The sequence below is a fragment of the Engraulis encrasicolus genome, chromosome 12 (genome assembly GCF_034702125.1).
Source record: "Engraulis encrasicolus isolate BLACKSEA-1 chromosome 12, IST_EnEncr_1.0, whole genome shotgun sequence".
In the NCBI taxonomy this organism is placed as follows: domain Eukaryota; kingdom Metazoa; phylum Chordata; class Actinopteri; order Clupeiformes; family Engraulidae; genus Engraulis; species Engraulis encrasicolus.
The window spans coordinates 4,418,225-4,435,620 of NC_085868.1; the positions used below are offsets into that span (position 1 = coordinate 4,418,225).

General features: G+C 43.6%; 1 protein-coding gene across 1 annotated transcript; it reads left to right on the plus strand.

Moving 5' to 3' along the window:
* Positions 1–794: 794 nt before the first annotated feature.
* Positions 795–16,404, plus strand: senp2 (SUMO specific peptidase 2). Its single transcript, XM_063211518.1, has 17 exons — positions 795–1,114; positions 1,792–1,847; positions 2,047–2,159; positions 3,283–3,367; positions 3,830–3,917; positions 6,326–6,488; positions 8,307–8,413; positions 9,089–9,174; positions 9,535–9,583; positions 9,733–9,814; positions 9,969–10,118; positions 10,576–10,707; positions 11,399–11,641; positions 11,936–12,015; positions 12,434–12,518; positions 13,421–13,516; positions 14,092–16,404. Exons 1-17 carry the CDS (start codon positions 948–950, stop codon positions 14,152–14,154), a joined length of 1,845 nt encoding a protein of 614 aa, XP_063067588.1. The 5' UTR covers positions 795–947; the 3' UTR covers positions 14,155–16,404.
* Positions 16,405–17,396: the final 992 nt, after the last annotated feature.

Below are 17,396 nucleotides of genomic sequence, written 5' to 3' on the forward strand. Positions count from 1 at the left end.
CGGCTCAGCTGTCTGTCACTTGAACCGTCTTTCTTGCTACTTCTCGGCATTTTTTAAAATAATAAAGACAAAAAGCCAAAGACTGCCATGTTTTCTTTCCGATACGGCTAGAGATTTGAACAAGCCTTGCCTTGCTAGTTGTTGCTATCATAGCTGCCTGTAGGGCAGAAATTGGCTACTACCTGAATTGTAACAATTTTTCATTTTGGGCGCTGTGATTGGCTCACATACTCCCGCCACAGAGTAAAGGCTCTGCTTTTGGTCCCATTGACAAGCTATGTGACAACTTAATACGCATGCGCAAACTTCTACATTGACAGCATTGAAGGCAGGGTAGGCAGAGGAAAAGCGAGCCTTACCGGGCTGCCTGGCTGGCATTCGAAAGCTCTGCTTTCAGCCTGTCTCTGCTACCAGCCGGGACTGCGCGTTGCCACGGCAACCTGCCCAAGCCTGAGCGCTTTGCTTCGTGCGATTACTTAGGTTTTTGATCGTTGTCCTGTGTATACTGTACTTTAAACAGCTCATAATTTATGCTGAATCAATGTTATTGTTGTGTAGGCGGCCTATGTGAACTCTGAAGAATATTTTTTTAAACACGTGTTAGTTTTTATTTTTAAGACATTTATCCCAGGGTAGGCACTGCCTACCCTGCCTACCCTGACCGCACGTCTCTGGGGTTGTCTGAGGGCATGTCCTCACCAACCAATCGGGGTGCGCATAGTTGTACCGCAAACGACAGGGGATATTTTACACACGGAACTAGCACGCGCGCGCCTTCAGCTAGCCTCTGACGTAACACAGTAGAATTAGGCTAGCAGTTAGCCCACTGAAGCTCACGTTGGCGTGTCGTAGTTCATTTTTTGTGCTAGGTTAAGCGGTGTCTCTGGCCACGCATAGACCTGGCACTGACAAACGACAGGGAGTTCATTCATCTCTGGTTGTCTGGGATGTATGAATGGATAGTTGACGGAATCTCATCGCTCTTCGTGCCATTTTCTGGGGGTAAATCAAAGAACTGGCCTTGGAACGGCGGTGAATCAGAAACCGCGGGGACTGCGGACCACCAGAGACAGGAGAACTGCAACAACAGGCCAGCGAAACGCAATTATGAAAGGTTTGTGTTGTGGGTCCGGGTTGAGTGACTGGTTGGGATCCTTTCATTTTGTGGATAGACTTCATTCCAAAGCTTGGTTAGCAGTGGTCCATTGTGCGTCAGGTGTGCTAGCTGGTAGCATGTCGGCAAGTCCATTGGAACGTCAGTTCTACTAGCCCGCTTGCTAACTAGCGAGCCAGTTGGGCCAATTAGTTTCCAAGGTAAAACTTGACAAGCCGTTGGAAGCTAGATGCCTAAAATAACATCTGCCCTATAACCCATGTTTGAACGGTTTAAGTGGTCGTGTTTGATCCTGTTGTAAGCTCATTGGTTGTGTTTTACAGTTGAGGACATCAAGCTAGTTTCGCAAGAGGGTCTTTGTTTACTGTGACTATGTGACATTTCTATCTGATCAGTTGCGTAGCATACCTAGTGAACGACAACCTTTCGAAGTATGTCGTTAGCATACATATCATCTTGCCTTTTATGAATGGGGAAGAGTAAACCTACCACCCTGTTGCTCAAAATAACTCTAAACCTAACTGGTTATGTGTAGTCTAATTTTAACCAACTCGTGTCAACTAACGTAAGCTTTTCAACACTTAGAAATGTATAAACAGCGCGCACGGTGAACTGCAAATAAACATTCATTGTATCTGTCATGGTCTGTGATGATGGTTGTCATGATATTGTTGCAGTGTCCACTCTCCCGAGGCCACAGTGGAACCAGTGGAAATCAAGAGACCCAAGAGAGGTGAGCTACCTTCTGAATGGGTTTTTGATTTTGCCTTCTTCACTGTCAATGTATGTTCTTTTAGTTCGGTGCTTGAATCAGTTAACCTGGTCACGTTATGGTAACACAAGTTTGGCTTAGCTTTCACGCAAAGTGTTTCTTCATGACTTTAAACGTAAGGCCGACCTGACTTGTTTGTTGTTACCCTTGTCTGTGTCAGATGTGATATTGAGCACTGTGAAGAAGACTCTCGCAGGAGTTGCTGGCTTTCTCCGACTGCAGAACCGCAAACCCAACCTGCAACATGACAAGCCGCTCCACAAGAGAGCCCCGGTAGGACACCATGCATTACATTATTTAGCTGATGCTTTTAGCCAGTGTAGCTTAGTTATTTAGCTACAGGGTATTGGTTATAGGCCCTGGAGCAATGTGGGTTAGGTGTCTTCCTCAAGGGCATTTCAGCCATGGATGAAGGGCCTAAGAGTGGGATTTGAACCTGCATTCTTCTGATCTAAAGACCAGCGCTCTGACCATCGAGCCATGGCTGGCCATGACGCCCATTGACAACTGAGGGCATCCCTGTAGCGAGAGAGAAAGCTTGTAGAATAGTAGTATAGATGGTAGACTAGATTCTCAATCTGGTAACTAACTAAGATAAAGTGTTCTACAGTTCACCAATGCCACAGAGTGGGATGATTCTGGTCACCTAAATGTGCATGACTCTTGAAAATGTTCCCAATTAAACTCCAATTCATTGCGAACCTCTGCTAGTGTCTAAAAGTGCCTTGGCAGCTCATAGACAGACAGCTTAGAGATGCTTAGTTGAACCTGGCTATGTTAACCTAGAGGATGTGGTAAACCTGGTAATTGATGGCCCACAGGTGTCAATTAGTTAAGAAAATGAGGACTCCATGCTCTTGTATTAGATGATTTACCATAACCTCAATTTTAAAGGGACAGTTTGGTCAATTTCAACATGCAGTTGTAATGCTCACACTACCCTGGACTTGTCAGTGCCTGAGATTTTTTTTTTCTTCTTCTTCAGCCGTTTCCGAGATCCTGGTCATTGTAATGGGGGCAGCTCTTTGTTTACATTTCAAAAAAACATTTTTATTTATTCCCAAAAACATCCAAAACGTTATAAAACATCAGCAGACAACTAGCAAACAGCAGTACCTTTTGGGAAAATATTTGGAGTTGGCCTATGTTTCACTTTTTAAAAATGTAAACAAACGCTGCCCCCATTAGAATTGCGGAAGGGGCTGAGCCGAAAAATGTGGCATCACCAGGTACTGACAAGTCAAGGGTAGCGTGAGCAATACAACTGCATGTTGAAATTGACTGAACTGTCCCTTTAACTTAACCTGGTTTCCTACTGAGCCAATTTCGTGGAATTCCCCCAGGAGAATGTAGCATCATTAGCTTGTTTTCTCTACATTTTATGTCTGTGTTTTAGCTGCGGCCGGTGGTGCTAGCGGGGATAGACGAGATTCCCAGCACCAACTTTAGCATGCGGATCCTGAATGGGAATGTAAAAATGGGTAAGTTTGTCAAAACTATTACTGTAAGAACAGACTGCATGCGGCAAACAGTGTAGAAGAAATCGACCTTGTAAAGTGGAGCAAACATGATGAGCATCAACAAAGCACTCCGAACTGAATGTAGAAATCCTTTGTTATTGTGTCTGCGACATATCAAACTATCACATTTTGGTTGCATGTAACCTTCAGATCAGAGCATGGTTAGTTGGAAGGTGGATGGGTTCGATCTTTCACCACTTTTGCTGTGTTTGGACTGTAAAGTCTGAATGGGATTCTTTGTTTTATCACTTTTACTGTGGGAAGGTTGTACTTAGTGTTGACATAAATTACTCTTTTGTTCTCCCTTTTTTGACAAGTTGTGTTTGTAATCTCTTAGCCCAGACATGTTACTTGCCTAATGTTTGTCATTGCCAGAGTCCTGCCCATGTGTTGCAATGCTGACTTGGGTGTTGTTGTTTTCAGATAAAGTGAGAGAGGGAGGGAGTGGCGGGCAAGAGAAGAGCTCGTCTGCACTAGGCCTGGGACCCCTGACTCTCACCAGGAAGCCAGAGTAAGGAAGCACTGCTGACTGTGTACCATGGGCTCTTTCCATTCTCCTAACTCCCCTCCTCCCTTGTGCTTGAAGTCTCCTGATGACGTCTCAATTTGTCATTGACGACAGATGTTTAATTCAGTAGTTAACAAAACCTCAATTCAAAGGCTAATCGCCAGTGAATTGTCAGTGTCAGTGAAGCGCTAGGCCACAAGCATATGATAAGTTAGGAAAATGGAATATACCCCATGTCATCAAATCATCTTTGATTTTGAACAGATATGAGGTGGAGCTTGGTATTAGGTTGGATATTGTAGTTACTGCAGATTTGACATAGCAATATCTTTAAAACTGGACAAATTTGGATCACAAGGCTTTGTTAAGCCTGTCACGATATACGATAAGTCAATAAATCGGACGATAACTTTTTACAAGAACGATCACTTTTCTGGCCCCGATAAGTAACGATAAGTTATTTGCGTGATGTTTTGTTTTCCCTCTCTCCCTTTCTCTACCGTAGCCGTAGCCTAAGACTATGGCGCGTTATAGGCGCAATGACGCTTAAATGTTGGTGTAATTTTAAGTTTCAGTGCAGTTCTGGTTGGAAAAAAGTGCATTGATCTGGCTACTTGCGTCTTTGAAATAGAACGCTGGTGTTCCCGCGCGTCGCTTATAAGCCTCGACAAAGAATCAGCGCTAGAGACTAGGAGCGCAATATTCTCCCAGTCTCAGTCAGCGCATCTGCAACGTCCCTCAGAGAGGGGAATGAACAGCTCCAACACGGAGGCAAATGTTCATTTTGAAACATGCGCAGCAACCCAATATCCACGACGAAGACGTGTTTGTGCAAACATGAAATAGTGGTGCCGTCGCGACAAACTTGCTCTGAGGCTGTTATTTTAAACCTCGCCGAGTTTCCACTATTATTTCAATGCGCTCCTACCCCGACGTTCGTTGTCTGTTCTTTTTGTGATTTTCGCTATATTTCTTGTTTATTTCGACCTAACAATATGAGTAGGCAATCCGCAAGCAAATCATGGTGATAAGATGTGTGGATTTAAATCTGTCACACCAGGAGAATGTGAACGGTTGAGCGCGCTACAGGGGAAACAGAGGCATGGCGACTCATAACTCTTAACAATCAATGTATGGGCGTTCATAAAGGACTTTAAAGTGCGCAGAATTGCAACTTGTTCCAGTCGAGGGTGGTATCGGAGAGAGAGAGAGAGAGAGAGAGAGAGAGAGAGAGAGAGAGAGAGAGAGAGAGAGCGCTGAAACTTGTGTTGAACTCTGTTCATGCTCTTTTGCTTTTTGCTGATGTTGAAATGCCTTTAACAGGGCTGATTTGGGCTTTGTCTGACAATTAGCTAGTAACAACGTGCATTTGTTTGAAATAAGCTGTCAAAGTAATAATTTGTGAATTAACAATACCCCACCAGTAGGTTATTTTACATGACACCATGGATAGGCCTATAAGCCATTCAGTGTGCTTGAGAAAGATAAATAACAGAAAATGTTAAAGAAAGACTATATAACTTTAATAATAAATACAAAAAAGCCTATTTAGAGCCTATTGTGCTCCATGAGGATGTATTTAAAAACATATAGGCTGTATATCCCCCGCCGTGATGCTTTAAAAATGTGAAGGGGTGTAGTCACATTTTTATTGCATTTTTACGTCATTATATTGTTTGACACATTTGTTCTTGGAGCAGGCGTCAATCTTAATTATTTAACCCTCTGAGTCTGCTGGCCCAAATGTTGCATTCAATGTTTCAAGAAGGAGGCCGCACCTTGCATAGCAGTGTTTTTTATTGCACATTATATTGTTTGAAAATGGCGAGAGAGACAATATTATCGATTATCGCAATAATTTCTTATTATCGTTATCGTCTGGCAAAAATTGTTATCGTGACAGGCCTAGGCTTTGTCACAAGATATGGGAGCTGTCAAGAAGACCATTTTCAGTCTAAACTCAATTTTTACAAAATATGTAGTTACTGCACTTTGCCTTGTACGGCAGGGTTGTGGCTTCTAATCCTTGTGTCGCTCTTGCTACACTGTCCAGCAATTCTGTGTCACTTATTCTTGTCGCCACCAGTGTGTTTGCCCGGTTATGGTTGATGAAAGCGTATGCACCTCTCTTGTGTTTCCCATCACATTAATCGACCCATGGTGTTTAATATGCAGTGGTTGCCTTTTATGTAGTCATGAGCACCTATTGTGTCTCCCATTGTAGCTGTTAGCTTTCAAGTACACGTTTCTCTTTTCTCCCATTACGGCAGTGGATGTTTCTGTAGTGGAAGGTTTTTCTCACAAGTGCCTCTACTATCTGCCATCATGTTAGTGACTCCGTGGTAGTCCTTATGGTAGTAGCTGTAGCCTTAATGTACTTCTAAGTGCATCTCTCCTCTCTCCCGTCACAGTAGTGGACCCATGGTGTTTCGGGGTGCCCCTCAGAACCCCAGCCGGAACCAGCGCCACTCACTGCCGCTTCTGCCCTCCCGTCCTGCCCTGGCCGCGGGGTCAGCGGCATCAGACCTGCCCCTGCCCACGCACCCACACAAGCCCTGCCTCACCGTGGAGGAGGTGAGGACAATGATGGAGGATTATATCTGCCTCAGAATTAGAGAAATAATAGGTCTAAAAGGAAAGAATGTTGTGTGTGTTTCCAGTTTGTTTAACTTTTGCATTGTGACATAAACTCATTACTCTTTTTTGTTTTGTTTCCATTAATCTGGATAAAGAAAGTGGTGGTTTTAGATTGTTTATTATTCCCTGTACTCACAAATACTTCTGCACTGTCAGACCATTCTCTCCTCTGGCTTGGGCCAAAGGGATGGATGGATGACAGAACCCAAATCCATTAGAAATGCTGTGAAGGGTAACTCCCTGGACTCACAAACTGGTGTTTGTGTTGTGTTTCAGTCTGTAAATAGTACCTGACTAGAGTGTAGTGATGGAGTAAAAGAAAATGGAGTCCTTGCTTATTTTCTTCAAGGCAATGTCCGGTATTTAAAGAGTGTCTGTGTTGTGTTTCTGATGGTGGAGGAGAGTGATCACAGGGAGTGGCTGAATGGAATATTTATATACTGTGTTAGCGTTTTGGTAGCATTTGTGATATTAAAGCAGCTGTGCTGGTTCGGGTCCCTAGCTCACTCCATGGCGGCAGTGCCCTTGAGCAAGGTAACAAACTGCTCCAGGGACCATAACCAATACCCTGGAAGTCGATTCGGATAAGTGTCAGCTAAGTGTAGTGTAATGTATACTGCCCTACAATTTCACGCAACTGTGTTGGAGGTAAAGTGGTGATGACACTTCCTTATAATACTTTTTTATGGTGGAAATTTATGCACACAAGAAAAAAAACAAAAAAAAACAACATTCTCATTACTTTTTAGCTGAAAAATCATTATACTGCTTTCTGTTGTGGTATTACTGTCTACACCAAAACCACGGTGTCAACTGCGTTCTTGGCTAGTACGACGTAACCTCCTAAAACCAAAAAGCGCAGTATAATCAGTTTTTATCGATATTTTTCGGAGAACGGGACCAAGTTCGACCAAAAAAATTTAACACAAGAAAAAGAAGGTATTTTAAAGCCAATTTCCGGTCTAAACCCATTTTCGACCGTTTTCAAGATACTGCGTTCTGATATTGTAGGGCAGTATAGGGAGTTGCATTCACAAGACTGTGTTGTGATTCAGGTGTTGACGGGGAAAGAGCAGTAGGCGCTACCTGAATAGAGTGATTTCCATCTGGTCTGGTTTATTACTTTGTATTAGAGCATGTTCTGTTCAGTGTGTTCTCAGTCCCTAAAGGACAGTGACTTTGAGCAGTACTTCAATAGAATAATTGGTGTGTGATTAGAGGTCTTTCATTTACCAGGCGGTGTTGGTCTCTCAGGCTCCAAAGGAAAGTGACCAAGATGGGCACCTGAGTAGAAGAATTGGTCTTGGCGTGTGGTGTGTGTTCTTAAATGAGATGTTCTGTATTGACGTTTGGAGGTTGGGGTGCACACATCCACAAAGCAGGAAGATGCCTGAGGAAGATCCCTCTGTTGGATTGAAACGTTGGCGTATGTAAAAATGAAATAAAGTTTATATTTTTGGAGCTAATACCCAGTGTGCGGACCACTTCATCACAATGCTCTGTATTGACGACACTATGTTGTGTTGGGATTCCGTTGTTGAAGGGTGGTGATCTTGAGCAGTAGGCTATCTCGAATAGGGGAGTTGGTCTGATTTCTTATTGGAGAAAATGCTCTTTAAATAAGTCTGTTTTCTGCTGTTTGAGGCCCTGAAGGAAAGTGATTGGGAGCAGTACCTGAATAGAATATTTGGTATTTCGCTTTGTGTGAGGAGGTTTGATATCCTGTACTCACAGTCTGTGTTTTTTTTTCCTCAGGCCCTGAAGGAAAGTGATCGAGAGCAGTACCTGAGGCTGGTCGAGATGGTGTCAGACAAGTACAGCAAGAGCAGACCGCTCCCCTTCGCCCAGATCAAGCCTCTCACGTAAGCATTACCTGACACTAAACGCCACCTTATGTTTTACAACCATGCAGCCGCAAGATGCCATTGAGCACTCATTCCAATTTGAAGAACAACATGGAAGTTCTGATCACTACCATCTTTTCTAAAGGGTCACTGTGCTTACACACACTTGTATTGCCCACAGGAAGATACATAATGCATCCTGTAGGCAGTGGTAAAACATCATCTTTGCTGAAAGTGTGAAAAACATAGACAGTGGCAGCCAAAAGGCTCAATGTGACATCTAGTGCTCTCTATATATGGTTTATATCCTATGTATGTCTATACTGGGATGCACTTCTCGAAAGCGTTGTTAGCCAGTTAGCAACTTGCGTAGTTGTCAGTGGGAAATTGCATCGCAAACGGCAAAGTAGCTAAAGTAGTTAGCAACTATGGTCTCAAGAAGTGCACCCCAGTTTTGTTTACTTTTTTTTTTTACTCCGGTACCAGCAGGTGGCACTGTTTAGATAGTGGAATAAATGGAGATGTGTTCCCTTTACTGCTCAAGTCAAAGGGTGAACGATATGTACTGGCTCTTTATTCTTTAATGTTCACTACATTCCTATATGGGTGAACACCACAATGTCCACTACTCTTTGTGGAATGAACAGTAGAAGAGCGTCATCTTTCTTGTTAACATGTATCCTGTCTCCGTAGGGCTCCCGTGACTGTGGATGGACAGGAGCAGACCGTGCTGGGGAGAACGCTGGACAAGAGCAGCTCCAAACTTGGCCCACTAAGAGGTAGGACAGGGCGCATGCACACACACTTTCACACACACAAACATTCCAGAGTCGAGACCTGGGGGGTATGCCAAGAAGCTGGTTCGGCAGCTTAAGTTAGCCTTGTGAACCTCGTTTTTATGCTAAATGATGATTGCCGGTACCTCTATTAGCAGGTTTACTTCTTCCTGTAGGTTAACTAAGCCTGGTTTATCACTTAACCATGTTCTTCCTATACCACCCAGGCCACCTCTGAGAGGAAATGAGAGGAGACCTTGGAAATTGTGGACACACTCGTTTTTCAGTTTTGTGTGCATGTTAAGTCTTCTTACCTTTCTCTCTCCATCTCTGTCTCTCTCTGCATCTCTTCTCCTGCCCCAGCTACCCCAAGGGAGTCTGTGTGGAGGGATACAAAGCAACCTAAAGACAGGTAAAGCCACTTACGTGTTTGTCTTGTCTGGTATGCATGTGTGTTCCCTGACTTAATTTTAGGTTTTTACTGTAAACAATTTTACTGGACTTGTTGCAGGAACATTTAGGCATTTCTCTGACTGTGCTGTTTGTCTTCTGATTGGTCAGGAGTGCTGAAGGAAGCCTGAGTAAGCCAATTGGAGACCTGAAAAGCAAGAGAGCGGAAGAGAAGTCGGCATGGAACCCTAAGGTGAGGGACAGGATCTTCTCTATCCAGTGCCATTGCTGGCTGCTTGCTTTAATCAACATGTCTCCTCAAGAAGGCCATTTGTGATCATGTCTAAGAAATGCATATTGAATGACAATTAAACATTCTGATTGTGTGTGTCTGTCTGCTTGTGCAGCCGCTGGATGTGGACCTGTCGGCAGAGGTGGCGGCGCGTCTCAACCTGAAGGACAGGGATCCATGTCTGCCCTCGTCCGCATCCACACCGGCTGTGGCCCAGAGCCGAGCCGTGTCTCAGCCAGAGGAGGAGCTACCCCGCCTCACCAAGGTCAGTCTGCTGACATCACTGCATTCATACGAATGTGGGTACATTCCATTAGCCTAGCTCCCACCCTCGAATTTGTGCTTGTGGCCTTGCGCTTCGCTAACTCACCACCCCCGTGGAGAAGACAATGACGTTTCCCCACTGTCAGCCTAGCCACAACAACTTCTGGGGAATTTTTCCCTATTCAACACCCAGATTGAGAATGAGCTTTTGATTGCGCCGTTGCAAGATATTGAATTAAAGTTCTGTCGTTGGTGACGTTTCGCGATGTCATCATGAGGCCATAAGCACAAGAGAGAACAGGAGAAATGGAAAATATTGTCTGGCCAAAGCACAAGGTATTGTGTGTGTGTGTGTTTGGGGGGGGGGGGTGGTATTTATGTCAGTGTGTGTGCTGCATATTTGATTGTGTGTTGTGCTGTGTTGTGTAATTGTTGTGTGTGCTGTGTTTGTTCATCAGGAGATGCATCAGGAAGTGTGTGCAGCTCTGGCCCAGCGGGACGCCAGTCTGGTCCTCAGCAGCGCCTTCAAGCTGCACATCACACAGAGAGACCTGGCCACCCTGCAGGAGGGCTCCTGGCTAAATGATGAGGTACTTCACTATTATCAGGGTTCCCACGGGTCATGGAATTTCTGGAATATCATGGAATTTCCTAAAAGTTTTTCCAGTCATGGAAAGTCATGGAATTTGACAATTTTGAATGCACAGTCATGGAATATCATGGAATTTTCTTAACAGGTGTTTAGAAGCAAAAACCTTTTTGTTTGGTGTATAACATTGTTTCTTACTGATTATACTACAACGCTTCGCTAGCCAGGCTGCGCCCTCCTAGTCACACAACACCTTCGGCAGCGTTACTTCAGATCGAATCTCGATTGCCAGTCTATGATAATAAGGCAAACGCTTCGCCACAGACGGTTTGGTTTCGCACTGTAATGTGCAACATTCTAGAAGGCAATGAGCCCACTGAACTCTGGCGGTGGCTCAGCGTCGTCTCGAGGGGTGAAGATAATCTTCAGTTTTTACACTTTTTAAAACGTTTGAACGTCTTTTTTTACGGAAGTGGTCATGGAAATTCTGTTTTTGGGGTCTGGAAAGTCATGGAAAATCATGGAATTTTATATCTGAATTAGAGTGGGAACCCTGTATTATATTTATATTTTATATTTTAACAGTGACCGTTTCGCTCAAACTTTAATTCACAATGTTTCTGTCTTAGACCTTCATCGGGTGAACTTTTACAGGCAAGATTGAAATGTTTTTCTCTCCATCCATCTCTCAGGTGATCAACTTCTACCTGAACCTGGTGATGAGTCGCAGCATGGGCCAACAGGGGGCGCCGGGGAGCTCAGGTGTGTCGAGCTCGTCTGGGCTGAGGAGGGTGTACTCCTTCAGCACCTTCTTCTTCCCCAAGCTGCGGGGCGGGGGGCACGCGGCCGTGCGCAGGTGGACCAAGGCCGTCGACCTCTTCACCTTTGACCTCATCCTGGTGCCCCTGCACCTGGGCGTGCACTGGTCACTCGCGGTGAGTAAATTATGCAGGCACGCATGCGCACGCGCGCACACACACACACACACACACACACACACACACACACACACACACACACACACACTGGGGCACACATTTGTCACTTCCAGTTATTTATACACCCACAAACACTACACCACTTTCAGGAAACCCCACTGAGGATGCCAACTGGTTGACATCACTTATCTCTAGCTTTCTTTTCGGTCACTTAACGTGTGGGTAATGTTGTGTGAATGGACGCAACTTGGCAGTGACTGTTATTTTGTGTGTGTTTTTGCCTCTCTGTAGGTTGTGGACTTCAAGATGAAGAGTGTGAAGTCATATGACTCCATGGGTCAGAGGCACGACGACATCTGCAACCTCGTACTGTAAGATCAGCTTTTCTTTTCTGTACATCATTTTTGTCATTTTTTCCCCCCATCCTCCCCTCTTCTTTCACGTCCTCCTGTTTTTCTTACCGTCATTCTGAGACATTCTGTTTTATCATCTCTTGTCATCTTTCCCTCCTCAGTACCCCCTCACTGTTCTTTCAGCCTGTGCTGGGTTCCCCTGCTCTCTGCACAAGTGAATCACTGTGTTGTATTTGTCTTAAAATCATGTCTAGTTGCAGGTCTAGACCCGGTCTCTCAAAAGCATCATCGCTAACTAGATAGCGACTTAGTGGGTTGCCAATGGGAAACTGCTGCTTAACTTGGTTAGCAACAACACTTTTGAGGAACGCACCCCTGATAGCCTTAGTGATGTGCTATCTGCTAATGCATGTGTATAATCTAATGTGTGTTGCAGGAGGTATCTGAAGGAGGAGATGAGTGCCAAGAAAGGAAAAGATCTGGACCTCAGCAAGTGGACCGTCTGTAGTCTAAAGGCCTCAGTAAGTACCGGCCACACACGGGTGAAGTACCATCAAATCTGTGATTGGATTTTTTTTGTGCAAATTTGTGATTTCTTACGATGTCACAAGTACCTGTGGGATTTCGCAGGAATTAAGGTCTATTAGGCGCTATATAATGTTTTAGTAAAATTGTAGAAGTACCGAGAATCCTTACCGGGCGAATACAATGGCCGCGACGAGGTCAAGTGACAGAATTGCTAGACTGTGTAGCAAGAGCGATGCGCGCGATAGAAGCGTCAGAGTATGTCCGTATAAATCAGACTGCAAGCATTCCAACATTCCCATTGGCGGCTGTCACCAAACCACATAATAGCTAATTTGCTTAACATTGCCTGGAGTTCAACTACAAACTGTCGCGCGAATCGCTTTTGTCACACAACTCAATACAAAGTCAATTACTTCCGTCGCTAGACTCGCTCATGTCATGCTTGGTCTATTCGTGCCTTTACTGTCCAGATAGAACTCCTAGTTTCAAGGAACAAAGCATCCTCAAAGCTTCAAAAAGAAACTCAGCTGCTTGCAGTACCCCTTGAATTTGAGTGTTGCACTGCCCTTTAACCTATTTTGTCCTAAGCCCTTTTTGGGAAAGGGTGCTCTCTGCCTATTAAATCCTAAATATCTCAGAAGCGCATATAAATATGAAATGAGTTGCATTTAAAAGCTAGGACCCTCGTTTTGAGTTAGAATGTGTTCATTCAGCTCTAACTTACCCACATTTTTAATAGAACAGCTCAAACCTCAAGAACCTGAATGCAGCGTATGTGTGTCTCCAGGACACAATGGGTTAAGCCCTCTTTCTGCAGGGACCCCATCCTAACCTCCTGAGCATTAAACCCAAATATACAGTATATGAACAACTATGTGTGTGTTTATGTGTGTAGGAGATTCCTCAACAGAAGAATGGGAGTGACTGTGGAGTCTTTGCCTGCAAATATGCGGACTACATCTCCCGTTCAAGACCCTTGACCTTCAGACAGGTATACCAGCGTATTGTATTACATTACATTACTGTGGGGTACATGTACAAACTGTAATGCAAAACCTCCAGCACGTGTTGGCCTTAAACCCGTTTATGCCAGATGCTGCATAGCGCAAAATTGGCCTTAGCACCAGATGTTGCACACCACATCTTTCAGGCCTATGAGACGGGGGATATATTATTAAAAATGTTGGAGCATTTACCAGGTTTTTTGCAGGTGTTTAAGGCATATATGGGTTAAACTGACTGATTTTCTATACACACATTGCAATTGTTTGTTGACTCAAATTTGGTGCTTCTCTTATGGATCAGTGTAAACACTGATTACATAATTTATGCCAGAAGTCAGTTTGGCCATCATAACTACTGTCCAAAGATTTCCAATATGGTAAACCAAGGTGAAACGACACCAATTCAACAAAATGGGATCAACCCATTCTCATAGTCTTGTAGTCTCCTGATGGGGCATGGCTTCCATAGGATTGCAGCTTAGAACCTTGCATCATATTGATTGCGGATTTACAAAGCATCTCCTCCTCATCCATTGTCTCTGGTCTTTCTGGTTTCCTCTAGTGCCACATGCCTCTCTTCAGAAAGTTGATGATCTGGGAAATCCTCAACCAGCGGCTGCTGTGAAAGACTAATTGAAGTCTCCTGGTTCCCTCCCCCAGAACACCATGGACCAACTTACTTAACCTCTTCCCATCCTCTTCCCGACCCCCACCCCTTCCTTTCTCTTTCTTTTTTATGAAACATTATGGCTGCAGACAATAGCTTCTGTGTTAACTACAAGTAGGCAGTATGTTTTTTGTTTTGTTTTGTTTGTTTTAAACCAAATGATAACTCATTTCATACAAGACAACACTAGAAGAAGAAGCACAGCTGGAAGAGTTATTGAGTTTATACCGAGTAGATTTTTTTTTTTAGTTACAGAGCTGGTCATTGTGGTCATCATTATTCCTAGGTGTGTGTGTGTGTGTGTGTGTGTGTGTGTGTGTGTGTGTGTGTGTGTGTGTGTGTGTGTGTGTGTGTGTGTGTGTGTGTGTGTGTGTGTGTGTGTGTGTGTGTGTGTGTGTGTGTGTGTGTGTGTGTGTGTGTGTTTATTGGTTAAGTGGGGCATGCATCTCTTTAGGGGTGTACGTGCACATGCTGATACTTCTTAAGAGGTATAAATCGTCTTTGTAGAGGTGTAAAATAGACTAAAAGAGGTGGTAACATACAGTAATTGGCCGTACTACTACTGTGGTAGTGCTACTACAATATATTAGAGGTGAAATGACCACGGGTTTAGCCTCCTACAGTAATATTACAGTGTATTGGCCACAGGGCTAGCACCCTAGATTGATATTACATCAAAGAAGCCACAAGTTTGGCCTATTTAACATTGGCAATATTACAGATTCAATCACCACCAGTGCCAGACATCGAGACTGAATGGCTGATTTTGATGTTGCCCTATTACAGTCAATCTCAATAGCTGCTTGCAGTACTACAGTCAATCTACACAGCTGCTTGAAGTCCTGAAATTTCCTCCATAATGTATTTTTTGAGAAGTGTGAAAAGAAAACCTCGACAGGGTCTGTGATATTTGATGAGCGAAATCAAACGTTGGCCAATAGGCACACAAATCACTTTTGTGTCTTCTTACTTATGTTTTCTTTTGAAACGTAGTTGAGAGTCTCATGTTGAGTCGACAAGTTCACCTTTTGTGTTCCAAATCTGTCCGTATCTTTGAGTGTGCGTGCTTGTGTTTGAGATGGGTGCCCATCAGTGCTGTTTGTGGTGTCAAGTGTTGCACGCACACACTTGAGTCTTGTTGACAAAGTGATTGTAATGCCATTCTGTAATGTGTTCCTTTAGAGTAGACTGAAGTGCCTTGATCATCTCCTCATCCCTCAGTCCACCACACACAGTACATATGTGTGGCATCCTGAACAGCGCCTGTCAGCTGTCTATGTTTTAAGTGTGTGCGTGCGTGCGTATGTCGGCCTGTAAGGCTGCTCCTGAAGTTCTCATTACCGACTGTATAAAGTAAACAAAAGGTCAGATGTAAGTGTATGGGTCAGTGGCGTGTTTTGTTTCGTTTTTATTTTGGCTCATACATCAGGTGGTACAACCACAGATAATGACCATAATTCAATTTGATCATTTATTGCAATGACTATGCTTCTTTGATAAACCATAAAGAAAACAGAATCCATGCAATGGTGGCATTAGCTGTCGTTTCCTCACCCTGACGCCTGCTACTACTAAAGCGTCATTGACCCATATACCGGTAACTCCATGTGTTGCTCCACAGCCAGTCGTGGTATCCCTTGCATCCCCTGAGTGCTAGAACCATACAGACATTATGTTGACATTTTTTTTTGCATTCCGAACCATGGACATGCAGACATCTAGACCCCAATTTGTCTATGGCCAGAACAGCAGATTGTTGATGACAAGAAATGCATGCAGTCCTACAGTCAAGCTACAGTAATCGATAGCCTAATGTGCCCCCTCTACCCTCTACCCTACCCTCAGATCTCTCCCCAAACGCCCTTAATTTAAAGACAAAAGAAAAAACGTTATATATTTATTTTGTTACGTTCCTTATTTCTATATTTTGTTTTTGCCTTGTGAATAATATAATCAGCTTCTTGTGTATGCTTGCTTGTTTGTTTTTGTGTGTGTGTGTGTGTTTGGTTTTTTTTTTCAGAGATGTGAGATTACATTGAATGTAAGATAGTAAGCAGCTAAATTCAAACAAGCGAATCTTAACACTATGGGCTGATCTGAAGTATTTATGTGGCAACTCGCACGGTAGAGCATGTCTCCTGTGTGGATAGATCTGTGAAGATGGTTGCTCCTTATTTTTGTATACAATAAAGAACTGGATAAAAATGGTTTCTGTTCTTACTCATGTGCCGGTAATTACACACAAGATGTGTCCTCACTGCTCGTGCTGGATAACTCTACACATCTTGTGCATAAAAAGTTAAAATGCACCCATGTGTAGTTTGGATTCAAATGTTTATGAAAATGTGTTCTTTCTATACTATGTACGCTTTTTAGAGTGGTTTCAACTTCACATAAAGACACTTTAGAATTTACTAACACTCAACTGACTCTCTCACACACACACACAACCTCCTTTCTTTTGAACCTATCTAGTACATCTTTCAATCCCCTGCGGCCTCCTTAAGCGCCCTGTTTACAACTCATTTAATTTCACTGAATTTTTGTAACGAAATTTGACCATTTAGCTACCCCTCATGCTTGATGTGGATACCATTTTCCACCAGTGGAGGGCAGCACTTGATCACCACAGCTGCAAGCGAGAGCCATCTCTAGTCTTCATTGGTGGTCTGACTGACGCCCTGGGCATTTTTATGTTTTTGATGGCTGGCCTCAGAAGTTCAGAAATAGACGCTGCTTAGGCCTACCGTAGCACTGGTTTAAAATGGATTTACAACTGTAGGTGACTGATATTAGCCTACTTATGTGTTTCTTAAATGTTCCAACTCCGTACCCAATTATTAGGCCTACTATGAGTAGCCTATTGACCTTTTTCAAAGACTGCATTTGACCTCCAAAAGACTTCCTTGCCCAAAACAATCCAAACATTTTAGACAAAAGATAGTAATGTTACAATTCTCAAATTTCAGGGTTCACTCCAGGACATGTAATGTGATGTAAATATACAGTAAAGTCAGCCTTATTAAACTTAAATTACAGGTTTTTTCTGTTCACTAAAACCTTTGTAACTTTGGCTGTTTTTGCCATAGGCTTACTCTCACAGATACAAACATCACCAAATCAAACAAACGAATAGAACCAAACTTCTTTGCACTCAGTTTGCAAGTTTATGACGCACACAAATGTACAGAACAATCCAT